Source organism: Oculina patagonica, chromosome 12, assembly GCF_052425735.1.
Source record: "Oculina patagonica isolate OP01 chromosome 12, crgOcupat, whole genome shotgun sequence".
Classification (NCBI taxonomy): Eukaryota; Metazoa; Cnidaria; class Anthozoa; order Scleractinia; family Oculinidae; genus Oculina; species Oculina patagonica.
In genome coordinates, this window is record NC_135769.1 from 9,946,274 (window position 1) to 9,967,741 (window position 21,468).

At 39.4% G+C, this 21,468-nt stretch overlaps 2 protein-coding genes across 2 annotated transcripts; one reads left to right on the forward strand and one right to left on the reverse strand.

Moving 5' to 3' along the window:
* Positions 1 to 1,861: 1,861 nt before the first annotated feature.
* On the forward strand, positions 1,862 to 6,036 carry LOC144633385 (uncharacterized). Its single transcript, XM_078492264.1, has 3 exons — positions 1,862 to 2,337; positions 4,969 to 5,277; positions 5,776 to 6,036. The coding sequence occupies exons 1-3, from the start codon at positions 1,954 to 1,956 to the stop codon at positions 6,034 to 6,036; spliced, it is 954 nt and encodes a 317-aa protein (XP_078348390.1). The 5' UTR covers positions 1,862 to 1,953.
* Positions 6,037 to 11,314: 5,278 nt separating this feature from the next.
* On the reverse strand, positions 11,315 to 18,306 carry LOC144632615 (beta-1,4-N-acetylgalactosaminyltransferase 3-like). The gene is made up of 4 exons (XM_078491298.1): positions 17,159 to 18,306; positions 14,143 to 14,662; positions 13,057 to 13,201; positions 11,315 to 12,321 (listed from the first exon to the last, which is right to left on the reverse strand). The coding sequence occupies exons 1-4, from the start codon at positions 18,289 to 18,291 to the stop codon at positions 12,173 to 12,175; spliced, it is 1,947 nt and encodes a 648-aa protein (XP_078347424.1). The 5' UTR covers positions 18,292 to 18,306; the 3' UTR covers positions 11,315 to 12,172.
* Between the last annotated feature and the right edge of the window lie 3,162 nt (positions 18,307 to 21,468).

The following is a 21,468-nucleotide window of genomic DNA, read 5'->3' on the forward strand; positions in this document are numbered from 1 at the left end:
ATCTGACCTAATCTATGTAGCTTTACGTAAACACTTTTAAAACTTATCACCGAATAAAAGGACTGCCAGGTCATTTATTTACCTACAGTAACTTTTCTGAGATCCCAGAAGTGGCTTAAAGACATCTTTGACTAGTTACATCTGAGACAATTTTAATTTGAAGAGCTTCAGTGCTTTATTTTTACCTCCATATCGAAGGTTGATTAGTCAGTTTCGCGGACTGCATTCTGAAGTATGATTTGCGAACTTTGAGAGTCCTCACGTGTTTGACTGGAATTATTTTCCTTTTACCAGAATGAAAGTATAACAATTATTTTATTTACTGCATTCTCTTAGTTCGTAAGATACGCATCCTTGCTTTACCCGTTGATTAATAGCCCGCGGGCTTTGCGTTTCCACGGGACATAAACCAACGGCTATCTTACAGCAAGGACCGCGAATTCGATTAATGAGAAGTACATTTTCTCCCTCTCAAGGAGATACCCTAGAACAAATTACAATGTTTAGAATTGTTTCTTGTTTGTAAGTTTTATCGCTCAATCCTTGTAGAATAATGACTAGAAATATATACAAAGACAATATACTAGCTAATTAATCAATAAATCATGCATTTCGATGGCTTATCGGTCGCATAATTATTGTTAAAAAGACGCGGATTGTTGGGAAAACTGGAGACGAGATGGTAAATCATGAGCCGATGTCTCCTGTAAACGCGCTTGAGTGTACTGTTCAGGTTATAAAGGTACACTAGAGGGTCTAAATGGGGGTACTTCGATAACACTAAACACTTATTTTTTTGGCTCTGTAACATGAAACAGTTAAATTAATTTTAGGAATGTTAACAGAAACAGTAAAAAATTCACTGTAACAATAAATTTTATTCAGAAAGAAAGAAAGAAAAACGGCTCCAAAAATGCCAATACTATTTTGTTTAGTATATCAAGAAGTTTTCGGCCATTTTCCGACAATTCCTGATCATTTCGGAAGATTTCCGAATTCTACCGAAGATTCCCAAAGACCGTTAAACATTTCCTTAGACAACCAAAGAAAACCGAAAACTTCCAAAGATGTGCGAGGAGAACAGCACAGCACAATCTTAAAGTTCATGAGTGATTTCATTACCGAATTTCGACGAGCAGGTAAGAATTTACAATGCTAAAGGACTATGAGTTTTTCACGAAAAACCCTCCAAACACTTAACAGTATTTTCTCCAGAAACAGTAAACATTTAAAATTATGAGCAAATAACCTAAAACACTAAACCCCATTCAGACCCTCACACTAGCCTGTTCCAGGCGTTTGGTTAGTTGAGGAGCAACGCGAAAAACGGCGAGCGACAAATTAGGGGAGTGGTGTGGAGGAGAAGGCTTCCTCGCCTTAGTCCCCTCGCCGTTTTTTCCATTCTCTGGTCTTCGCGCTAATCCAGTTTTTCGCTGTGCTCCCCAACAAACCGAAAGACTGGAACAAGCTAAAAGTACACAAGATCACACGACAAGCTCATAGAGAAGCACTTCCTGAGTCTTTATAGAATCCCCAAGTGCTTTAATCACAACGAGAAAGTTTACTATTTCCTCTATAAAATGTTCAAGTAATTGCGATAGCTTTATTTATAGTATTAAAAATGGAAGAGTAACCAGGATTCATAATCAAGTAAAATGTTTTTGAAGCGTTCTCTGGTTAAAAATTTGTTAAAAGATAAGCTATCGGCTGCCAAACTACAGCCTTTAACGAATGATTAAAATGGCGCGAATGAATAAATATATAGGGTAAAAATGTGTGAAAAAATTACAGAATAAAAATGCGTAAAAAGGTGACAAGAAAAATAGTGAGAATTTGATTATATAATAAAAGAGAACTATTTACAGCGGTCTTACCCAATCGAGTATAAAAGGAACAACCACACCACGTCATGCACATTGCCATTTCGATAGAAGTCGCTCTCTAGTGCTCGCTATGTCGGCTAGTGATTCTCGAGAAGTTAATCGGCCGGCAGCGCCACAAGTTCCTGCAGCGCCACATGTACAAGTTCCTGCAGCGCCACAAGTTCCTGTAGCGCAACTAATTCCTGCAGCGCCGCAAGTTCCTGCAGCGCCTCAAGTTCCTGTAGCGCAACTAATTCCTGCAGCGCCACAAGTTCCTGCAGCGCCACATGTACAGGTTCCTGCAGCGCCGCAAGTTCCTGCAGCGCCTCAAGTTCCTGCAGCGCCGCAAGTTCCTGTAGTGCCACAAGTTCCTGCAGCGCCGCAAGTGCCTGCAGCGCCACAAAATCCTGCAGCGCCACAAGTGCCTGCTCCTCTTGACGCCAACGCTGTTCCTTCAACTTCTGGTGAACATGAGGTATTTATTCCTTGTTTTTTCATTTTACTCCTATTTCGCATTGTTGGAGCCTTTTTTACTTTGGTTCATGTTGGCACGCTCGTTTTCTCCGCGTGCTAACTATTTCTATTTAGCTTTTGTTTTTTCCCGGCTTCGTTTTTCGTTTCTCGTTTCATATATTTTTAGTTTAGGTTTTTCAGTGTTGTTTTTTGTGCACGTGTTTCCTTTTTTGCATTAATTTGCATAGTTCTACTTCCATGTTACTTTCTCTCATGCACGGGTTTTGTGGTATTTTATCACCGCATAGTTTTTTCGCGTTTTGTTTTGTTTTTGTTTTCCCGTTAGTCTTTGTGTTCTGCTATTGTTTTCCGGTTTGCCGATGTGTTTGTTTTGTTTGCCGGCTAGCCGAAGTATTTTTATATTGTTTTCCGGTTTGCCGATGTATCTGCATTAGTTGTGGTTACACATACCGAGGTAAATAGCATTCCCAAGGTAAATAACACCACGCTAAAATCGCCTCGGGAATTACGTTACCGAGGTGTTTGGGGTCACACACCAATAAATGCAAATGCATTTTCCGAGGTCAATCTTTTACACTTGACTGATTTCGGCACGAAATGTCAAAATAGAGAATTCGAGAGAGCTTGCTAGCATCGTATCACTGTTGCTACTTATCCTTTTCCGACAGTCCTCCACTGCTTTGTTATGTAAGCATTTTATACAGCGAAGAATAAGAAGGCGGAGGCTTCGTTGGCGCTGATTTGTACTCCATCGGCATAAATGCCTACTACTTGATTGCGCAGCGAAATAATTATACATGTGCACACGCTCCCAGAAGGGTTTGGGTTCTTCAATGTCCACAGATGTGGTTTCAGCAGCTACTAAATGACCGAGCACTGAATCATTGGTGGAAAGAAAACTTTAGAGTTTTCAGAGCAACCTTCGAGTACATTTGCCGTGATTCTAACTAGGCGTTTAAAAGGAGCACGTTTTTGCCGCGTTATCTCCAGAGGTATTTGAAATGTAAACTTCACGCCAGTTCAATTAAAATTCTTTCGTTGTTGTTATCTGCTTATCTTAAAGTTTGCCTCACGATTGGTCATTTTATCTTGGGGTACTTGAAAAACCTTGCTATTTACCTCGGTAAATGTCTTGGGGGATTCTTTTGTTCTTTTTGATGTATCCATGGAGATTAACCGTGGTAAATTTACCTTGGGAAATGGCGGTCACACACGATTTATCTTTTTACCAAGGTAAATAAGCCTTTTACCACGGTAAAAGGGCCATGTGTAACCGCAACTATTGTTTGCCGGCTTACCGATGTGTTTGATTTTGTTTACCGGCTAGCCGATGTGTTTTACATTGTTTTCCGTTTTGCCGTTATGTTTGCATTGTTTTCCGGCTTACCGATGTGTTGATTTTGTTTACCGGCCAGCCGAAGTGTTTTATATTGTTTTCCGGTTTGCCGATGTGTTTGCATTGTTTTCCGGCTTACCGATGTGTTGATTTTGTTTACCGGCCAGCCGAAGTGTTTTGTATTGTTTTCCGGTTTGCCGATGTATCTGCATTGTTTGCCGGCTTACCGATGTGTTTGATTTTGTTTACCGGCTAGCCGATGTGTTTCACATTGTTTTCCGTTTTGCCGTTATGTTTGCATTGTTTTCCGGCTTACCGATGTGTTGATTTTGTTTACCGGCCAGCCGAAGTGTTTTATATTGTTTTCCGGTTTGCCGATGTGTTTGCATTGTTTTCCGGCTTACCGATGTGTTGATTTTGTTTACCGGCCAGCCGAAGTGTTTTGTATTGTTTTCCGGTTTGCCGATGTATCTGCATTGTTTGCCGGCTTACCGATGTGTTTGATTTTGTTTACCGGCTAGCCGATGTGTTTTACATTGTTTTCCGTTTTGCCGATATGTTTGCATTGTTTTCCGGCTTACCGATCTGTTGATTTTGTTTACCGGCCAGCCGAAGTGTTTTATATTGTTTTCCGGTTTGCCGATGTGTTTGCATTGTTTTCCGGCTTACTGATGTGTTGATTTTGTTTACCGGCTCGCCGATATTTTCACATTGTTTTTCCGGCTAGCCGGTGTGTTTATTTATTTAAGTTTTCCAGCCTGCCTTTGTATTTTATATTCTTTTCCGGCTAGCTTATATGTTTCTACTCTAGTTTCGCGTTCAAATTTATCTGGTTAGCTCTTGTGTCTACACTGCTTTAGGCGTAGCAAGTGTTGACTTTGTTTTTCCAGCAAGGCGATGTGTTCTATCGCATTCCGGTTCGGGTTGGCCGACGTGTTTTTCCTTAAGCTCAGCCGATTTGTTTTATTGTCTGGGCTAGTTAATGCTTTTATCCTTGGGCACCGCTTGCAGTGCTTTATGATATCTTTACTTTGTTCTCAATTTTTTCTTTTTCATGTTTTATTGTCCTGCGTTCATCTTATCTCCAACTTGCGCGTGTATTGTCATTCGCTTTAATTTCTGTTACACATTTATTTTCCCGTCAAATTTTCATTTTAGCCTATGTTATTTTAAATTTATCAATTTTTTTTTTCATACTATTATACGCACATATCATTTAATTTCGTTTTTTCGTTATATTGCATTTGTATATTCATCTTTCATTCGCTTTACACCTTTTGTTAATTTTTTACTTAGACGGACCTTGTTCAAGCTTTATCTAAGCGTATTGAGGCCCTGGAAAACCGTAACATTGACGTCGACGCCCAGATCATTAGTTTATCTGCCTATGGCCTCCGCCACCTTTCAGATTTTGATAAATATACAGCTCTGTCGATGGCTGAGTCATTGGCTGACGGCGCTCGGAAGAAACAGCACTCCAAGGCAGCGTTTCTCTCAGCGGCAGTGCAGACGCTTCGTACACATCTTTCAAAGTCTACCCAGCTCTCTTCCAAGCCTATTTTCTTGCCTTATTTGCGGATAAGGACTATACTAAAGTCCTTGATAGTATTGCCAAAGTGGATAAATCTCTTCGTTCAGAGTCGTCTCGCCTGCAGCGTAACCCGCCTGCCTCTCGTAACCGTAGCGTTATTTGTTATGAGTGTGGCCGTCCTGGCCACATCGCGCCCAGGTGTTTCCTAAGAAGAAATCCACCACAAAATTCTATGGGAGGAAACCGTCTTCCCTACCAAAGGCCTTCTCGTGGACGTCCGTCTTTTTAAGCCTTCTCTGGTGCTTTTTTGCATTGTTACTTATTTTGTTATTTCTTCTAACAGTTTGTTTAGTAACTTTCATTAAAGTTTTTTGTCTGCATTACATGTCTTGTTATAATGTATTTCTTCACCCCTTCCCCCTCTTCACCCTTTTTTCTTTTTCACGCTCTGGGATGACAGTTTTGAAAGGGGAGTCTAATTCCCTGTCGGATTACTGACATCATTGCTGTCATCCCCTGAGCCACCTTTTCTACCTACTCTTTGTCTTTCCGTCTTTCCCATTCTTTTTTAGCCTCCTACTAAGCGTTTTAAGTCATCTATGGATGTACCATATTGGGAATGTACTCCTGGTTTCGACCCTCTTAACGTTGCTAAATCTTCAGTTCGCTGGGTCCAGTGGGATGGCTCTCCTATTAACGTGGCTCAGGGGATGACAGAGGAGAATGTCCATATATCTCCCCTTTTTAGGCGAGGACGTAGTCTCGAGCCTAATGTTATAAAGCGGATTTCGCGGTTTGGGTTTACAACGGGCGATGGGCGATGGGCCATGTGATGATTCGAACCGAGGGGGATTGGTAACTAAGAATATGGTTTGAGATTTGTTTTCGTCCGCCATCTTGGTTGCTCGGTCGTGCATGTGAGAATTATTCGCAGCCAGAAGCCTTGACTTGAAGAAAGATTAGTAGCTGATATTTTTTGTGCTCTGCACTTACAAACATATTGAGATATCATAGTACACAAAAACCTTATCGACACACCGATAGGTCGAGGGACTAAACTAAATTGTGGTTTACGAGCTGGTGAGTGCTGCTTTGCCTTTCAAGACTGAAGTTGAACTGAATATAAAACATTGAAAGCACTATAAGCACGGCTAAACATCAGAATTGAAATACTTGTGATCTGAACTACTGGCGGCATTGTAACCTGAGCTTTAACTGAACTCGAGAAGTGCAGAAGAAGTATACTGCCATAACTGCTGAGGTGAGCTATCTAAAGTTTATATTTGCTTGTACTTCATTGAATACCGTATTGATGAATAACATAATAGTCAAAGTGTTTATGGAATCGAAATAACGATTTTAAAAGATTAAATATCTGCCAGATGTTGTTACATTTAATTTGCTGGAATTTATAGATCACTAAGCATTGAGAGTCAGCTTCCTTCGCGATCCCTTCTGTCAACAGAATGTTTTCATACAATACTAGTTGATTTTGACATTGATTTTAAAGATGGTGTTCAAAGCAGCAGTAGATATAAACAAATGATTGTAAAATATGGATACTAACAAACTTATTTCAGGCTTTACTACTGATAACAGAACTACAATTGATCACATTTATACAAATCTATAAAAAATTAAGAGTCCAAACTGGTTTTCCTGAGACACACTTAAGTGACCTTAAAGCGGTGTGGTTAGCAACCAAAAAAGAGTATATACATTTGTGTAGGCTATAATAACTAGTAAATGATTTAAGAAGCGTAATGTACATGTAGAAAGATGTACATGTAGAAAAAATTGAGTGAATTCAGTAACTACTTATGTTGCATTATTTAAATTGTTGTAGTTAATCAGTCTTGGTATCTAAAAAAATATGTGTATAACAATTATTAAATTTTTAACTATGGATTCTTTCTTTTATTATGTTTACAGAACAGAAATAAAAAACAACAGAAAACATCCAAAATACAGTTTTCAAAGAATCCACTGACTGCTTTGTTTTGTCCTAATTGCTTCAATATGTTTAATCTGCACTTTGTCAAGAAGCAGCATGAATGTGTGAATGTGGCTATTGCATTGGAACTGGTTACACTGGAACTGGTTATTAGCCTCTATTCTGCCTCTATGCAATACGTACATAATAAAAAGCCCAATCCTCACTATGAATGGCAGATATATTTAAACAAAACACAGCGAAAACCATGTAGCAATAACACCAAAGTTAAAAAAAACTGTGTAAAACATCTCTGGAGTTGTTACAGAAAGATCATCAAATTTCATCACTGGCAAACCACTGTATCAACTCTACTTCCTAGACTCCACACGTACTGTATCAAGATTTTGGACTTATTGGACTACAGTAAGTCCAACAAACAAACGAAGCCCCAAAGGTCTATTCTCAGTTCTTTGTCTGGAATTTTTAACATACATGTACTGACTTGCTTTACTGGAACGTCCTCGCCTTAGTATGCATTGCATACCGGTTATTTGTAAAGCAGTTGCTGATGGTGAAGTCCTTGGTAAAATTTCGATGTTGTCTTTCCGTGATCCTTACGCCTTTATTGCTGAAACTTGCATGCTCATCTACCTGTTTGGGAACTTATCGCTTACGCTCATCCTTGTGATCTTTCTCCTACAGTTTTAAAATGTATTAAGAACTGTGTAGATGTACATGACTTTTCAACCTTTTAACGGCAATTTTATTCTTCATTTCCACCCCCAAAATGTTTTCCAAATTCTAGTTCCTGTAAACCTTTTGCTCAATTCATATCGGATACCATAATGAGTAGGCTAGCTACTTGGGCGAATTCTCTTCTGGGTAAAGTGGGCCTTGTTAGTCCTCCCCATTTAGTATGCCCTTAACTGTTGAACCATCCTAACCCCTACTATACTTTGGTTTTTAGTGGGCCGGATGGTACTTTACTAGTAATTCCATCCCTTTTGGGTGGAAGTCTTCTGCCTTTGTTTACCATTCAATTGGGTTACTAGCTTCACACTACTTTCGATCTCTCCACATTCCCTGCTCGTTATATATTGACGACCGTCATACTGGAGAGATTTAGTTGTCTAATGAGGCTCCAGCGTATGCTCATCTCCCTTCTTTCAGAGACAAGTCTTTCGCTAGGGCTTGTTCTGCTATCTTTATTTTTTGTTATACTCTCATTGCTTTGGGGTATTTTTTGGGCCTTAAAAATCCCGTCTTACCCCGGGGCAGGTTGTTGGCGGTCCCTGCTGCTCGTTTATTCACAAATGAGATTAATTTTGCAATCGGGAAAGGTATCCGCAGATCTCGACCTATTGTCGTTTCTGGCCCTTTGAAAGAAGAGATTATGCATTGGCTGTTCCTATAATCCTGGGATGGCTACGTTCCCTGGCGTAAGGATTTCCATTTCCAGCTAAAATTGTGCACGGATGCTTCTACCTTTGCTTGGGGTTGTGTTTTTAGTCCTGATTCCAAAGCCATTGTCTCGCGTGATTATTGGCCTTCGGGACACCGCGCCCTTCACATTAATGTTAAGGAAACCCTAGCTCTTGTGAATGCGCTTAAAACGTTCTCTTCCTCCTTCCGTGATGCTTGGGTAGATGTTTATTCTGATAGCCGTACCCTTATTCAGTGTTGGGAACGCCAAGGTTCTCGCTCACATCTCCTTGTTGATGCACTGAAGAGGCTCTTCGGGATCGCTTTTAAGTACAACATTTATCTTAATTTTCATTACATTCCATCTTCTCTTAATCCTGCGGATTCACCCTCCCGTGTTTTGACCTTACAGGACGCTAAGTTGTCACCCTCTGCTTGGTCTCGTGTTCAAACAGTTTTCGGGGGTCCATTTGGCCATTCCGTCGACTTGATGGCCTTGCCGTCCAATGCTCAGTGTGCTTTAGATGGCTCGGGGCTCCCTTTCTTTTCACCTTTTCCTGTCCCTGGCTCGTCTGGAATTAATATGTTGCTCAGCGCCCAGATGGTGGGAGTCAGCTTTTTTCAAACCCATATGTCTTCCCTCCCATCATCCTCATTCCCCACGTTTTATCTTTTATTAAGGGTTTATCTGTTCCCTGTACCTTTGTAATTCCTGATATTAGGCCCAGAAGGTTCTGGTGGCCTTTATTCCAGTCCCTAAGTTCCTTTCTCCTAGCTCCAAAAGGTTCTGCGGGCGTGGTTCTTTCCCCCTCTGAGGTGGATTTCTCTTCCTCCTGGTGTCTTCCGTGGGACTTGTGGGTGTTTCGTTTTCATCCCTGATCTGTTTTATATTTTTTCTTGTTAGTCAGTACAATTTATATGCTGATTCAAATTGCAATTAACTGGTTTGTTTTGTCACACTATAGAGTTTTTTACTTTCGTTTAACTCTCGACTCTATCAATTTGTAGCCTTTCCTTTCTTTTTATCTCCTTTTTAGAGGCTTCCTCCACGACTGTTTATTCCTGTCGTTTAACCTGTCCTTATTGTCGCTACCCTAATTATCACGTTTTGATTGTCCCTAGATGTATGGTTATATATATATTTTACTGAGATTTTGTTTCACTTTTCCCTGTTTCAACAACTTCCACTTTAAAGTGCCCCTCTGCAAGGTTAATCGCTTTATTCTTTTGCTGGTCTCGTTGTAGGGGTTTAGTTTTGGGGTGCCTAATTTTAGATTGGGTGCCTTTCTTTGAGTCTGGGGTATCCTATTCCTCCTGGGCTATTTGTGTTGTATTGTTCCTCTGTTGGGCCGCCAGACTTCCGTTCCTTAATAGGAGTGTGGGTAAGACCGGTGTAAATAGAGTACTATTTACAGCGGTCTTACCCAATCGAGTATAAAAGGAACAACCACACCACGTCATGCACATTGCCATTTCGATAGAAGACGTATCAGTTCTCCGCTTGTTGGTGTCTGTCTTATTCATATCGCCTTTTCTTGCCTGCACTCCACACATTGGTGTACACCTTCAGATTTATTTACCCTCCCTTTCCCGCCCTTTTTACTAATTGTTTTGTATACTTTCATCTGAAGGTGGCCGCCAGACTTCCGTTCCTTAATAGGAGTGTGGGTAAGACCGGTGTAAATAGAGTACTATTTTAAAAGAATAGAATATTGTGGGGGTAATGACCTAGCATTGTTGTCGGCTTCAGTTGTCATGGCAGTGTGCCATGACTCAAGAGTTTTAACTCGCATCATGAAAAGAAACACAAAATCAGCACAGCTTCCGCTCTTCTAAACCGCGCGTGTAACCTTCCAAGCACCGCAGACGCAAAATCGAAAGAAGTCCAACATATCTCTGATGCTTTAAAAGCGAATGGCTACCCCCAATCAATCATCTCTAACATCCTAAAGAAAAAACGCACTACAGAAACAATTCCCTCTCCAGAGGAACTGGTTGGTTTGTTTTTTAAGTGGGTGGAGCCATCAAAAACATTTGGCTTGTCTGCCCTATATAAATGGCCTCACCGAACCGCTTAAAAGATTGCTTCAAAACAATGGAATCCGTGTCGTCACCAGACCCCACAGAACCCTTCACCAAGAGTTCCCTTCATCAAAAATTAAGACCTCCCAGTCACCTTCAAACAAATGTGGTCTACAAGATTCCTTGCAATGACTGCAGTTGGAGCTACATTGGAGAAACAGGCAGATGTCTACAGAAGCGAAGAAAAGAACACATCAGAAACGTTTAACATTTTAACAAAGAATCGAACATTGCAAACCATGCATGGATGAACGACCATCAAATTGATTTCAAAAATGCAAGAGTTATCGACAAAGGAGACTATCGTGTGCGAAAAACTCTTGAGTCATGGCACACTGCCATGACAACTGAAGCGGACAACAATGCTATGTCATTACCCCCACAATATTCTATTCTTTTAAAATAGTTCTCATTTAATTTAAAATTCTCACTATTTTTCTTGTCACCTTTTTACGCATTTTTATTCTGTAATTTTTTTCACACATCTTTACCCTATATATTTATTCATTCGCGCCATTTTTATCATTCGTTAAAGGCTGTAGTTTGGCAGCCGAAAGTTTATCTTTTAACAAATTTTTAACCAGAGAACGCTTCAAAAACATTTTACTTGTTTATTTATAGTCGTGACAAAAGCCGCGTGCCGTTATATCTCGATGCAACAAGCACATGACGTAGACTACGTGATTTAGTTGCTTATTAGTTGCTTTCACTATACATACTGACGTGAATAATTGTTTTAGTATATACCAAACAAGTGTTCCTCAAAATTAAAAAGTCTAATCACATTGAAACATCTAAAGCCCTTGAAAAGACTGAACGCTGCGCGTATGGCGACGGTGACAGCGCGGGAAAAGTCACATGACAACAGGCGAGCGAGCGAAATAAATAAGCAAAGTACCCTTTTTCTTGATTGGATTCTTAACGGATCTCAAGCTAAACATCGTTCTCACGTTTATTTGTACTAATGAAACAAAAAAAATCAAGAGTATCGGTTACTCGCGAATACAAGCTTTGCCGGTAACTGTAGCAGTAGGAAACGTCCGTTAATCGTGGAATTTGTCACTATAGAAGCCCCGAAGTAGCCTGCGTTCAACTGCCTCCTATTTACCCCCAGCTGCGTTGGAAAAGGGACAGTTCCTTTTCAGACACAGGAAGAAAATATTAGTTGTCTGCACGAAGGCTTCCCCGAAAGGGCTACTCAGGAAAGTATAATACGGGGAAGCTCCGCCCGAGATCAAAACCCTTACCTTTTTGTATACTACTTTTAAGAGCAAAAATAGCCTTTTCGTATACCTTCCTTAGGAAACTGTATCCCTTTCATATACTAACGGTAGTGTGGCGGCAACCTTTTCGGAAGATTTCACTTCACTAACCCTTAAAATATTGTTAAAATGTTCAGTCGAAAGATAATCTCATTTAATCTGTACTTGATGTTGACCTTTCTATCCTCATTAAATACTGCTAAAAGTAAAATCCGTATGCAACTCCAGATGCCGTCTATCATTTTCGGGAATTGCCAGGATTATCATCTAATTCCACATTCGTCGTTTGTCGTGATAATGATGATAGAGGCCTGGATATTTGATTCGTTCCACTTCCACCGGTATCATCAGCACGCGGTCAAGTAGATCCCAGTCTTCCCCACCCCATTTATATTTGAACTCTTTGGTATTCATTCCTAGCAACAAAAAGAGGGAAATTTGATTAGAAACATTAATTTATTCTCAAGGTTCCTCTCTTCTCTAAGCAGTGTAAGTGGGTACGGGAAGGGTACGGGCAAACTGTAGACACAAACGGGGAAAAGGGTGAGGCTGGTGAGAAAATGGTGGGGGAGGGGAAGAAAGGGTTTGAGTAGCTTCCTGTGGACTGGCATTTTATCCAGGGGAAGTACTGGTACTTGCTGCATGCTTCCACACATCGGTCTCTTCCACAGAGGGCGCATTTTTTGGTCAGCACCAGGAACGCGGACTACGGCAGAATTTTTATATATGCGCATAAAGCTCATTATCAATTTTCTGCCAATCATGTGACTTTGCCTCCTTGTTGCTGGGGGTGGGGCCCCGGAGAAGAAAAGTGGATAAGTGATATTGGTAGAATTTTATGATTTATTTTCCGTATTTCTAGTTTCGAGTAAAAACATATGTCAAACACACAAGAGAGTGTTTCATCACAATTCTAAACTCCTCGACTGTCGTCAAAATTATTCCGCCGCGCATCGTATTTCCAACTCTCTTCAGTTGGTGTTTGGCCGTGATGAAACACTCTCTCTTGTTTTTAATACATACAAGTCTAGTTTGAACAAAAAGAAACAGTTGGGGTATTGAGACGTTGGACCTGGATGTCACCCAGAGAAAAAGATTTTAGTGTGCGAAAAATGTGTTTGTATACAAAAATGATTTTGAATTGAACTTACCTCCAAATCTGTCCCAGTCTGATTTATAAATCGACATTATTCCGTAGCCGTCCAATTGCCAGAAGCCTTGATGTTCGACGGAAGAACTTTCACAATCCAGACGACCAACGATAGGGAAATAAGTCATTCGACCCACAATGGTGTTCTAAGGGAAGAATAAGTAAAATTATGCCAGTCATCATCCAAAAGAAGCCCAGATGGTGAACAAGCCCAAACCCAGGTGGACGTGTAAAGAGTTGAGCTGGATGCTTATATATGTAAAACTTGGTCAAATTATAGCGGCTACAACTATTATGGCATTGTGAACATTTGAACGTGGTATTAAATGAGAGAATAGAGTTTAGTAAATCAGTGTATGATTCCTATTGATTTACGTCGTTCAGTGATTGCCCTTGGAAGTAGGGTCAATAACCTAACAGCCCTGCACTAGTTGCCTTAGGTCGGATTGCAACTGAAAGGCTTAGAGAATTGTGGGAAGAAAGGTATTTCGGAGTTAGACTTGCACAAAGCGTTACCTGTCTCAGGTGATTTGTCTATTGCTAGTCGGTTGAATCAAGTTGAGTTCAGCTCTTATGGGTCAATAATAGAGGAAATGATTTTTTTTGAAGGGTAAGGTAACTCAGAATGTTGAGTATTGAAGATCTTCTTCTGCCAGGTGGGGTACCCACAATCATTGACAAAACCTGTTTTTCTTTCTTGAAACTCGAAAAAGTCAAGTAATTATAATTTCCCCTCTCCCCCTTTGCAATTTTGCGTAGCATGCAAAAAATAATGTCCTCAATTGCTGCCTACTTTTTCTCACAAACTGAAACGCACTGCACGAGGATTTCGGGCACATTGTGCTATCCACTGACAATGAAAGGGGGGATGAGGGTGAGTGGGCCAGCGACTTTTGTCAATGATTGCAAGCCCCAATTCAAAGCAGGAAGGTAATGCAGGACTAGAAGATTCTCGGTGCCAGTACCTTGGGGGCGAGATTGTAAGTTAAGAAATTTCAGTCGATGTGATAATGTTTTGTTGACGAGCTTTTTCCCAGGTACAACTATTATTATGATAGAGATGGAATCAAATAGGTGTAGTACTTACCATTCGAACGCTGTCCATGATGTCTGCTGGCACATCAATATGCAAATCAAACAGGAAGATTATGTCATGCGCATTCGGGACAAGTTCAGTGGCCTTGTTAAGAGCGAGAGTCTTGTAGAATTTACCCTTTAATGACACAACGGTATGTCTATTTCGAAGAAGGGGTGTGTTAAACGCCTTCTTCATATCGATATCTTTACTTTCAAAATCAACAATAATGACGTGAAAGTTCGTATCACCGGTTAATAAGCTGGCATCGGTGAGCTGATTAATGAAGTGATTCACCCATTTTCCTTGATTCTTGACAGGGAGAATGAAGTAGACCGTGGCGCTGCTATTCCAGTTCATTCCGTCGGGAAGACACAAGTTGTTCTTTCCCTTATTCAGATACACGTGTTCTGACAGCCGCAATGATTGATTGGTGTTCTCTAAGCCGAGTTCCAGGTTCAACAAGAAACGATCGCCATTCTTGGGGTCTGGCTTCTGAATCACTTTGTGTATTTTCCTCAAGAAGTAGTCCCTGATTATAAAAAAGGAATGAAAGAAGGCTGTCAAGTCTATTCAACTTAAGAGTTAACCCTCGGACATGCACGTTCATACCCCCAACATGGTACAAGGGGGGTGGGATGGAACATAAAACGCCGGGAAAATTTTGCATATGGTAGAAAGCCCTTATCTTACTCTAAAAGATGACATAGTGTTTGTTGGCTGTGACGTCATATGATTGATCTTGGATCTGTCATCTAGGATTTCACTGTTTTCTTAGAAAGTCAGAAATAAGAAAATTGTTACAAATCGAGGTAATGGTTATAAAATTTTACAAACCGTATAATTTTGCTTTAAAAAGCCGGGAAAAAAAGAAATATGCCAGGAATGACGGTTTTGGGCTAGACCTGTTTGTAACATGGACACATAATTGATATATCAAACTTTTTGCAAGGGAAGAATGAACAAGTCTGAAAGTTTCAGCATCAGAGAGTAAATCCCATTTCAAAGGGTGGGTGGCATCAAACGCATCCCCCTCCCCTCCCCCCACCCACTGTACGTCCAAGGGTTAACTCAAGGTTTATTGGTGCCTTCCTTTATAGCTCAGTAAGTAAGTAAGTAAGTAAGTAACGTCTTTATTTATAGAGGGTAGCACTTAATAGCTATAAAGCTAACAAACTCGTGGCCCTGCTATTTACAAGTATTAAAAAAATCTAAGATACACAATAAAAAACCTACGATATACTATAATATATAAGAAACGAATCATCAATTAAAAAACCTGCTTATTAAAAACTAGTAAATCTAGTAAACTAGTTAATCTTGTTTTTTTTTGCTGTGGGTGATTATATTATACATGATACAATGTAAAAATATTTCCGAGTATAAAAAAATGTCAGTGCATCAAGGATATTGTGCAGTTACATCAGCGGGTCTAGGAAAAAGCCTATCCATCTGTCCGTCATGGTCTATTTGTAAGAAGATAAATAGTGAGTGGGTGGGAAGCAGGTACCTTTATTTCCATACCGTGAAATTCACAAGCAATTGCAATTATATACTGTTAAATCTTACAATCCTAGAAAAAATGTTGAACTGTATAGCACTATTTGTAAATAATTAATATTTTTGTCAACGAACAAGTTAATAGCAGTTTTGAATCGGAAACCTCCAAGTCTCGATCATCATGAATATTTTTCTGCATGAGTATCCAATATTCTGAGAATGTATTCGAAAAAAATATTATTTTTACACAAAAACATATAATGGGCTCACTTATTTAGTTTAGTCCTTGGATGCGGATCAGTCAATACATTTGCATAAATAAAAATATATACAAATAACGCGTAAGACGAAAATTGTCTAAAATTTGAAAGTAAGCTATAAAATTTACATTCACATAAAAATTCTAAAAGCGCCAGACTCTAGAGGTTCAGACACCCTGAAAATAATTTAACAGTCGAAAATAATTTTTAAATGTACATTTTACAGTGTAACTTCATAATTTGAAAAAGTCTAACGCGTGAAAATTTCATGATTGATTAGAGCGACATGTGCTTATAAATATTCATTGTGTTATTTCTACTGAATATATTTTCATAAATAAAGCTTTTGTAATTTATGGTTGTCATTAGACTAGAAACCGTAAAGCCTGAAATGATGCCATTCGTTTGGAGCTCAATTAAGGTGGGAGATAACTGAAATTTAGGCTTGATATAGTGAAAAATGTAAAGAAATATCTGCCATCTACATGCAAAATGAATTGCCGTGTTGAACCAGTTTGTTAGGATTAGGACAATATTGTACCTAGTCCTTCAGTTGACAATCCTTATTACAAGATATGTTGGGTAGCAACTCGGAGTTAAATTGTTAACCAGCTGTATTTAATTCAAATATTTGAACTTTTCTTATGAATGGAGTCGTTGATAGCAAGTACTTCTGACAAGGAAAAAAATACTCAAAAACTCCATTTTGAGCGAGGGTTATGCTCGAATGCACGTAAATGTGGCGCGATATGTTTTGTGGTTAAATTTTGCATGAGTTGTTTGCTCAACGTCTACTTTCATTTTTTTGTTAGAGAAGATTACAAACTAGGCTTTTTAAAGGCAGACATTCTGAAGTTTTGTTTCTTTGGCCTTTTTCTTGAGTTCCTTGTGTAATTGTTATACTGAACTGATGCCAAAGAAAAACCTTAGAGCGCCCCATTATGCCTCGAAAAACTGTCGTAAGCCGCAAAGATTGACAAAGGTTTGATTAGAGATGACAATTCCATCTTCAAACGTTATCTTTCTGAAAGTGCACGCAATCTTTAAAAGGAATATCTTCTTTCTTCAAATGCCAACATCACGAACAGTTTTTACAAGACGGTCTTGGTTGGTCAGTGTATCAGTGTTGTGGGTCGCTGAGGTACAATTTTATATATATAAAAAAAACACGGATTAGGGTATGAGTTTATAACTGCAAAAAAAAAAAAAAACAGTTGTCTTTAAATCTATATTTGTTCGTACTGAAAATAAAACTGCGCTACACTTACCTAGGCTCCAAATAGGCCATAAACTTGTTTACAACGGATTCAACTATGTTCCTTTCAGCACGTTGATTAGGCTTCGACCATTCATTATACGAGGTCATTATGAACATGGATGTTTCATCTTCTGGGAATACCTGTGATACCTTTGGTATCGAAACACCCTCGTACTTGTTTAGTTTTCTTCGCACTAAAAAGCTCGGAATGTACTGACAAGTTGGAATTTGGTCAATATATTCTCTTCTGTTAATAAATGGAAGACGATTAAAATCATATAGTTTGCTTTTGCTTTGAATCAAAATGTTACGTTGTTTTCCCGCGTGAAAGGGGATGGCTCCATGACGATTACTTTTAGAAAAACGCGACAAATACTCTGAGAAAATAATTTCAAATGGTGAATTGGAAGAGCCATAAGACCAATATACAGCCACATGTGGCACTTCAGAACCCTGTCTACTCAAAGACTCGATGTAATATTTCTTGCCGGCGTGAAGAGTGATTTCATTAGAGATTTGTTTAGGATAATTATTGTAGTCTTCTTCTTCAGTCCAAGCCCATTCATGATCAGAAAGAACACGCGCGATCATTTTGCTGAAAGCAGGATCTTCGTTCGGACTCAACCACAGCTCTGTTGTACCATCTGATATTATGGCGAACCTATACTTTCCGCTTGTCGGCGGATGGACATATCCAAAAATCCTTTCTCCGTTCTTCGCTAAGTCACCGACTTGAATTTTATGAAATGAAGCAATGGAATATGTCTTGTCTGGAAAATAAGGAAAATGAGGCCAGTTTCGTAAATTACTAACTTTAGTTCCACATATTTCAGTCCACACGTGAACTGTCAAACTTCCGAGAGACGTCGATGAATCGTGATTTACTTTACGCGCATCTTTGAATGTTCCCGACGTTGGTGCGATGGCTTTTTTGTCTGTGTTAGGGTGAGTTTCTTGTCTTATTGCACAATTGCAATCTGGTGCAGTATTCGGCGAATGTGAGTAATCGATCACAAGTTTCTCAGAAGGTGTGAGTAACAATAAATAGCCAAGGAAAGGCAAGCTGGCCACTACCACGCCAAAAACAAGACGCCGCTTTCCAAGTAATCTTCTTCCACAAAGAGGGATCCGCCAAGATGTCATCACGGCTAGTATGATTTGGCTTGGAAGCACGTAACGAAGGCGGATTTAATATGAACGGCTATGGATTGAGATCTCAAAAGTGTAAACTTATTCCTCCCAAATAGAAACAAATACACTTGAACCTAGTGTTCCCTAATCGGCTATCTTGGATCACTTCCGCACGAGCAAAAATCTACTTCTTAACAACATTATTTGAGCATTGCTTAGCAACTGCAGTATAAAGCGGCTATTTCATGATTATGGCTTAACGTCAACATTAAGGTGGATTCCATGCTGACACGAGCCACCCTAATACATAATTCACTTGGTATTAAGAGAAAGCCAGCTTCGGGCGAACAATTATACCTTAAGGTTACTACTATTAGTGGCTACTAATTTTCGCGATTTTAGCAAGTTGGGCAAAAATCGATAAATTAAGTACTACCCGCTAAAATTTGTCTCAGTCAAATTTAATGCACGTTAAATTTAAGAACCCCCGTCGCGCAAAGGAAAACAAAATCAAATATAAGGACCTGTACAACTACAGTAAAAACCCGTCAGTAAGAACCTGCATTTTTTCGAGTAAGCCTAGACAGGTTCTAACATAAATGGTTATTAGCACAAATTTAGCCTATTGAAGTTCAAAATTGGTTCTTATTTTCCGAAGAAAAAATTACTTTGATGCTAACAAAATTTTTAGTGAATTAATGAATATATGAAATCATATATTTCAACTTAGTTGCATTTAGCCTTTTTTGCATTGAATTTGCATACCATTTTTTTTATTTAAATTTTTGTGATTGTATCAATAAATAATATTTTATGCGATAAGGTTCCTAGGACCCCTTTCGTAGGTGTCTCCAAAGAGGATCCAGAATGAATTAGCACTTGCTTGAAGTGTTTATTAACGCTATCTGGGCTGAAGATACAAAGCGACGTTTTATCGTCGTTGTTGCTCACTTGGACGTAGAATTTTCGTAAAACCGGTCCAAGTCCTCCGCTGTAGCTGGATCAGGGATTTATTTCCTCTTGAAGATACGCTTTCAGAATCGTTCGACTCCCCTTCGTTGCTTTCATAGTGTTTTGGCTATCCTTTTCTTTTCATATGAGCACGCATTGGAAATGAGATGGTAGATAGCCTACGAGGCGCGTAGCTCCGAGTTGGCTATAACTATCTCATAATCCAACAAGCGCGGGTGAATATTTTTTTCATTAAAAACACCCGAAGAATTGCAATATTTGAGCTCCCCTGCTGTTCTCGTTAACGTGTATCAGTTGGGTCCACGCCTCCTTCAAACCTTAACTAGACGCTGTTGAATACTCAGTGCTTTTCACTTTGGATGCGTGTTGTTCTCCACCTCTTTCAGGCCGAAGAGATAAAAGTTTTTATGAGTTTGTCTTGTGCTGATGAGACGAAAACTTGGAATAGATGTTTAAAAAACAATAATTTTCTGTAGTTAAAAACTTGTATGAATCGTTGAAAAAGACGGTTCAGTGTCAACCACGAGGTTCAAATAAAGTTTTGTAATAGATTTTAGCTTGATTCCGATTCGCTGGCTCCTGACAGTTGATTTAGAATGACTTCCTGAGCGCGCATTAAATATTGAAACATTTACCCCCAAACAAAAATGTCAAAAATATCGCACTCATATTGCTCCGCGAGTCGTGCGATATCGGTTTTTCGCGTGAAATTTAACGTGGAATTCAAGAGTCAGGTAATGGATTTTCCTTTAGTATTGTAGCGGTGTTGTTCAAAGTTAGGCCCGGGTCGCACTTGAGACAAACATTTGAAATGTTGCAAGATGTTGAGGACAATGTTTGTCTCGGAACTTGTCCGGGACAATTTGAATTGTTGTATTTAGGGTCGCACTTGGACACACAAAATTACCCGTCACTTGATACTGTGTTAATTTCGCAGCAAAAATAACATTCAAAAGGGAGAGACAAACCGGTCGCATTGGATCAAATCAACGCAAATTTTTGTTTCTACCTTCTTAATGCGAGCGTTCGTAACGATGTCGAAGCTCATATAAAAGAAAGCGTGCCGCCGTATAAAGCGGAAAATTTGATGAGCAAATTGCTGTGCATCATGATTCGGACTGCGGCTACAGAACAGTTGCCCTAGCCTATACCGATAGATCTTTCCTTTCATTTGAATTATCTTGGCGAGCGCTCTTTTCCCAAATAACGGAAATATTCGGTCGAAAACCGCTTGAATTCGTATTCATCAGACTAGACAGTAAAATGTGAAGCGAACAATTTTTTTAAGGATCACTGAACTGATTGACACTTTTGTCACAAGAAAAACAATTTTTGTTTGTTGTTCGTAAAAAGTCCTGCGTTGAGGCAGGACGACGGCTTCTTTGAAGATTTGTCTCCGTGGACAAGTTTTTGTCCGCGTAGGGACAAGTAGGTCGCACTTGGCGTGGTCAACTGATGACAGGAATCTGACAATTTTTTTGGTTATCAAGATAAACTTGTCCCGATTTTGTCCCAAGTGCGACCCGGGCCTTAGTTTAAGGAGCCCTTTAAGTCAAACTTAATGAATCTCACTGAAAAGTTAACAAACTGAAATAGCAAAAGAAACGTAAATCCTACATTACTATAATTGTGCTTCGTCCAACAAGGCCCAACAATAATAGATACTGTCAAAGGAATGCTGGCTGCCCTTTTTTGTTATTTGTGTATTTTTTTTATTTACAAATATTTACGACACTTTCCACTATACTAACACTAACTTACTTACAATACACTTTTTACAGTACATAGCTTACAATAACCTAGTTACAGAGCTGTCATAATTCAAAGTTCACTACTTACAATTTCTAACACCCTATTACTATACTTGTAAACATACAGTCCAGGCAACAATAACAGCAACAAAGCTGCCCTTTGTAATGCAAAAAATTAATTAGAGCTATTAACTAAAAACCAGCACACAATTCACGTTCACGAAATAAAATGCAGTTTATTTTCCCTTTATTTTATGTAAGCCCGTTCCGACGTCCATTGTTTATCGTCAAGGAATCCCATGTTCATCTGCAAAGAAAGTACACGCAATGATATAATTGTGAATGGTTTTAAGTGGATTAATATTAGGGCGGGAAAAAGCCTTCTTCCGCCCAGGTTAAATATCTTTTTTCCAATTTTATGTTAGGGCGCCACTAGATGTGACCAGATGCCGTACTTGGATGACCG